At 48.4% G+C, this 4,860-nt stretch overlaps 1 protein-coding gene across 1 annotated transcript; it reads right to left on the minus strand.

Moving 5' to 3' along the window:
* Positions 1-1,239: 1,239 nt before the first annotated feature.
* On the minus strand, positions 1,240-1,988 carry LOC100283998 (uncharacterized). The gene has a single exon (NM_001156896.2). It carries the CDS (start codon positions 1,939-1,941, stop codon positions 1,357-1,359), a length of 585 nt encoding a protein of 194 aa, NP_001150368.2. The 5' UTR covers positions 1,942-1,988; the 3' UTR covers positions 1,240-1,356.
* Positions 1,989-4,860: the final 2,872 nt, after the last annotated feature.

Consider the following 4,860-nt stretch of genomic DNA (forward strand, 5'->3'; position numbering starts at 1 on the left):
AAGGTGGATGTAGATCTTTTCAATGCTTCAACAATTGTGACTATTGGTAATGGGAAGATGGCGGATTTTTGGGGTTCCAGTTGGATTGAAGGGCAGGCTCCAAAGAATATGGCACCAAATCTATACAAGAAAGCAAGAAGGAAAAACATCACGGTGTTCAAGGCTCTTCGAAATAATTACTGGATTCGTTTCTGCGCGCCGTTCACTCGGGAGGAGGAAGTGAGAGAATTTGTCTCACTTTGGCATTCAATCAGCAGCACACACAACCTCAATGATCTCGATGACACCATTATTTGGAGATGGTCGGCAGATGGGAACTACAGTTCAAGTAGTGCCTACAAAATTCAGTTCGCAACAAACTTCTGTAAATTTAAAATCAATCCCATTTGGAAAGCAAAAACTGAACCAAAGTGTCGTTTCTTTGCTTGGACTTTGTTGCACAACAAAATCTTAACTGCTGACAATTTGCAAAAAAGGGGATGGCCCTGCAATCATAATTGTTCTCTTTGTTCTCTGTCTCTGGAGACAGTGGCTCATCTTTGTAAGGATTGCCCCTTCGCTGTGGAAGTGTGGAGCATGATTTTGTCTTGGGCTGAGCTGCGGTTCCTTTTCGGTATTTCAAAGACGGGAACGCTTAGCGAATGGTGGTATAGACTGAGGATGCTCTGTAGCAAGCATTCAAGAAAAAGTTTCGATGGCCTTCTAATTTATTTCTGGTGGAGCTTATGGGTGGAGAGAAACAACAGAATCTTCAAGGGTCAACAGAGAACGACAGAGCAAGTTGTGCAGATGGTGAAAGATTTTGTGGGTAGAGGTATGGCCTGCTAGTAGTGTCCGGGGGACTGGTCAGGGGGTTAGTTTTTTCCCCCCTTTTCTGGTGCCAGTGTCATAGCTAGGTCTTGCTTGGCTAGTTGTTTTTTGTGCTGGCGCCAGCTTTGGTGCCAGTTTTTGTACAGTGTTTGCTCTTTTCGTCTAATATATTGGAAGGGCAATTCTTGTGCCTTTCCCTTTCAAAAAAAAAAATGGTGATTTAATATATGTATCATGCTTACGGTGGTTGATGCTCATCGTCGAAGAAGGCAACGGCTGGTTTGTGCAAACAAAAATATAGTAGTTCTAATTAACCTGCAAGGCTACAACAGTATATTGGTTTATTTTTGAATTTAAACAAGTTGCGATTTTGACCCATTTGTCATCTGGGACCTATACTACTGTTGAAATAACAAGTATGCTACATTGCTACTAATAACGTCGTTGGTAATTTCAGATCAGAGCGTATTTCGATGTACACACAAGAGCACAACATCTGTCCAGAGAGAGCAGAACCACTAGATATATATAGCCCACGGCCCGTTACTACCGGCCTATATGGACCGTGGAGGTGCACTCCGACGTGGCGTTGGGAGGCAGCAGGTGCACGGTGACCTGGCACGCCACCTGCGAGCTGGCGCTGATCTTGAACGCGCCCAGCACCACGGCCTCGCCGGCCACCGCCGTGGCCGTCTCGAACGGCAGCTTGCCCGTGGGGAACTCCACGTAGAAGTACGGGGTGGCGGCCACCTTGAGCGTGTCCACCTCGACCGCGGCGGCGACGGTCAGCGTCTCGCGCGCGCCGATCTCCCCCGCCGGCACCACCGACATGCCCACGTCGCTCCCGTGGTACCGCACCAGCGTCACCACGTCGCCGTACCGGAACGCCGCGTAGTTGGGGTTGTTCACGGTCACGTCCACGTGCACGGTGAGGTTCAGGTCCTGCCCGCCGCCGCCGTCGCCCTTGGGGAGCAGGTCCGCTACCACCGCCGTCGCCACCACCTTGGGCGACCGCGGCCGGAACACGGTGAAGTAGAGCGCCACGAACACGACGGCCAGGACGGCGATCGCGGCCACCAGCACCCCGCAGCAGATCAGGACGGGCCTCCGCTTCGCCTTGGCGGTGCCCATCGCCTCGCCGGAGAGGGGCTTCTAGCTTATTGGGTTTGGATCGGAGGATGGTACGGTGGGAGAGAGAGCGGCCATATGTAACAAAGGAAGCGGCATAGGAATTTCAGCTATTTTTGTTTCTTTAGTGGCCCCGTATGTAATGTAATCGCTTTGCTCACGTACTGGAGTTCTTTTTTTATTTCTCTTGTTGCTAGCAATGTCAGCCGTCCCGGGATAAAGTCGTCTCCCAGCTCGGGAGAGGGCGGACTGGTAAAATTGTACTACCTTCATTTTTTGTATTTGAAGCCGGGTAGTATAACATTACACTAACTGTTGACACCTTTTCGGGAGCCAATCACTGCGTTGAGAACCGGCGGCGGTGCTCTATGCACATGCGCGGACGGTCCGTGGCTATGGGCCGGATGGTCCGCGACCTGACGCAGGGCTAGGATTTCCTGCGTGACGGCCGGACGGTCCGCGCGTGCGCTGGGGCGGCGAAGGTCGTCGGCGGTGCCTGGATCTCGCTCTCGGGAGGGACCCCGTCGGGGAGGAGAGATCCTAGGTGTTGTCTAGGCTCGGTAGGCCAACCTAAACTCCTCTAATCGATGTAGAGTCGAAGAGAAGCGAAGAATTTGGGAATTGGGATACTAAACTAGAACTAAACTAGAGCTACTCCTAATGCATAAGGTAAAAACGAGAAATAGACTTAATTTGATCGATTGTTGGAGGTTCAATCGGCCGTAGCCCTTCATCTATATAAAGAGGAGGTCTGAATCCGCTTCAAACTGTTTCCCGAGTTAATCCCGCGAGTTTTAGGTAACAAATCCCGCGAGAAACTAAAAACCCTAACTGACTCTGCACACGCGCGGACCGTCCGCGCCACCACCGCGGACCGTCTGCGAGGCTCTTTTGGTTTCCAACATATGCCCCCTGCCTTTTGGTGATGGTTGACGAACCAAAAGCATATGAACTAAACCTGATGTAAGTCACCGGCTTTTCAAAATGGAGATCATTAAATAAAGCACCAATGTATAAAGGTCGTTTCGGATTGTATCTTCCTAGGCCATGACCATTTGATCAATGGATCAAAGGAATATAATGGAGGTGCCCCCAGTCTGGATAGACAAAGGGACTATACATGTGCCATGGATTCATCGTCGTACCATTCCATATTTGAACAGGATTATATACCGACGATGAATAAACGGGTGGAAAGTACCCTGGTCTCATAGGATGAACAGGCGATGCTTGTTGTGTCGTCTTTCGGGCTGTTTTGTTCAGTCGTTTCATTTTAGCAGGTCACCGGGGTTTCTTCGTTGACCGATCACATGGAACAGTCTTCTTGCTAGCACTTTTGGCTAGTAATTGATCGAAAGTAGGGCCGGCTTTTACTAGCCGACCATGTGCGTCATGTTGGTTTTGCCCTCGCGTCTCTTTCCTTGCTTTGTATGGACGCTGACGCCTCTGGCCATGGGCGGACTGTCTGGCTGAGCCAACCGGACCGTCTTTATGAGCACCGGACTGCCCGCATGTAGGCGCCGGACCGTCCGCGATGCTCAGGTCAGGTTGTCGTGCCCGACTCCTTAATTGTGTCTGCCCCCCGACGCTTCTAGATTTGTTAGTCTTATTGTCCAGAGCTCTTCGAGCAACCTCCTTCTGCGATATATTTGACGTGCGAGGATCGTTAATGATGATGTTTTTGCTTTTGCTTTTGCTTTTGCTTTTGCTTTTATCGGCCATTTCGGGCCGAACTAAGACCCTTTCGCATGCGACATCTATTGCATTAACAGGAAATGGCTGTGTGTCCACTTGCATTTCCTGAAAAACCAACCGACCCTCATTTATGGCCGATTGTACCTGTCGACGAAAAATATTACAGTCATTGGTGGCATGAGAAAAAGAATCATGCCACTTACAATAAGCACGTCTCTTTAATTCATCTATAGGAGGGATAGTATGAGTTAATTTAATGTTGCCATTTTTAAGTAGCTCATCAAATATCTTATCGCATTTGGCAACATTAAAGGTAAATTTAATCTCTTCTTGACGATTCTTTTGAACCAGTTGTAAGGAAGAACATGCTGAAGATTTGGCCTTTGTTGGCCAAATAAACTCAGCGGTATATACATCTGCGGATTCATCATCTGAACTATCACGCTCTATTAGATGTATAGTATGGGCGACCGATTTTGATGTCTCTTTAAATCGGCTTCCACAGGCTAAAGCCCGCTGATGTAGCTGGGCTATCGAAAAGAACTGAGTCCCATCTAATTTGTCTCTTAAGTAGGATAGCAACCCATTAAAATCTAACCCTGCTAGCTCTTTGTCTGCGACATGGATTCGAAAGCATCAGTTTCTAGTGTTCAGGAACCTCCAGATATAATCATTAACTGATTCTTCGCGTTCTTGGCAGACTGAAGCTAAGTCAGCTAGCCCAAATTCATATTCCTCGACAAAGAAATGTTCATGGAATTTACTTTCTAACTCATTCCAGGAATTAATAGAATTAGGAGGCAGGACGACGTACCATGCAAAAGCGGTACCAGTAAGGGATAAAGAAAATAACCGGACACGAAATGCTTCTCCCTCGGCCAATTCGCCTAGGTGTGCTAAGAACTAGCCTATGTGTTCGTGTGTGCTTCTCCCATTCTCACCAGAAAACTTAGAAAATTCAGGTATCCTGGCCCCTTGTGGATATGGGACAACGTCAAACCAGTGATTATACGGCTTTTGGTATGATTGCCCCACTCTGGCTACACTAACCCCGAACTTATTTCGAAATAGTTCAGTCACCTCTTCCCTAATTTTTCCATTGCACCTGATGGCAAACCACCGGATCCTGGGCTGTGGGGCTCATTTGGTCGGGCATTAGTATACCGACCTTCTTGTCATGACCGATCGATAGTGTTGATCGGTCTATGATTGTATGGTGCGTTATGG

This window comes from Zea mays, chromosome 2, assembly GCF_902167145.1.
Source record: "Zea mays cultivar B73 chromosome 2, Zm-B73-REFERENCE-NAM-5.0, whole genome shotgun sequence".
Taxonomy (NCBI): Eukaryota; Viridiplantae; Streptophyta; class Magnoliopsida; order Poales; family Poaceae; genus Zea; species Zea mays.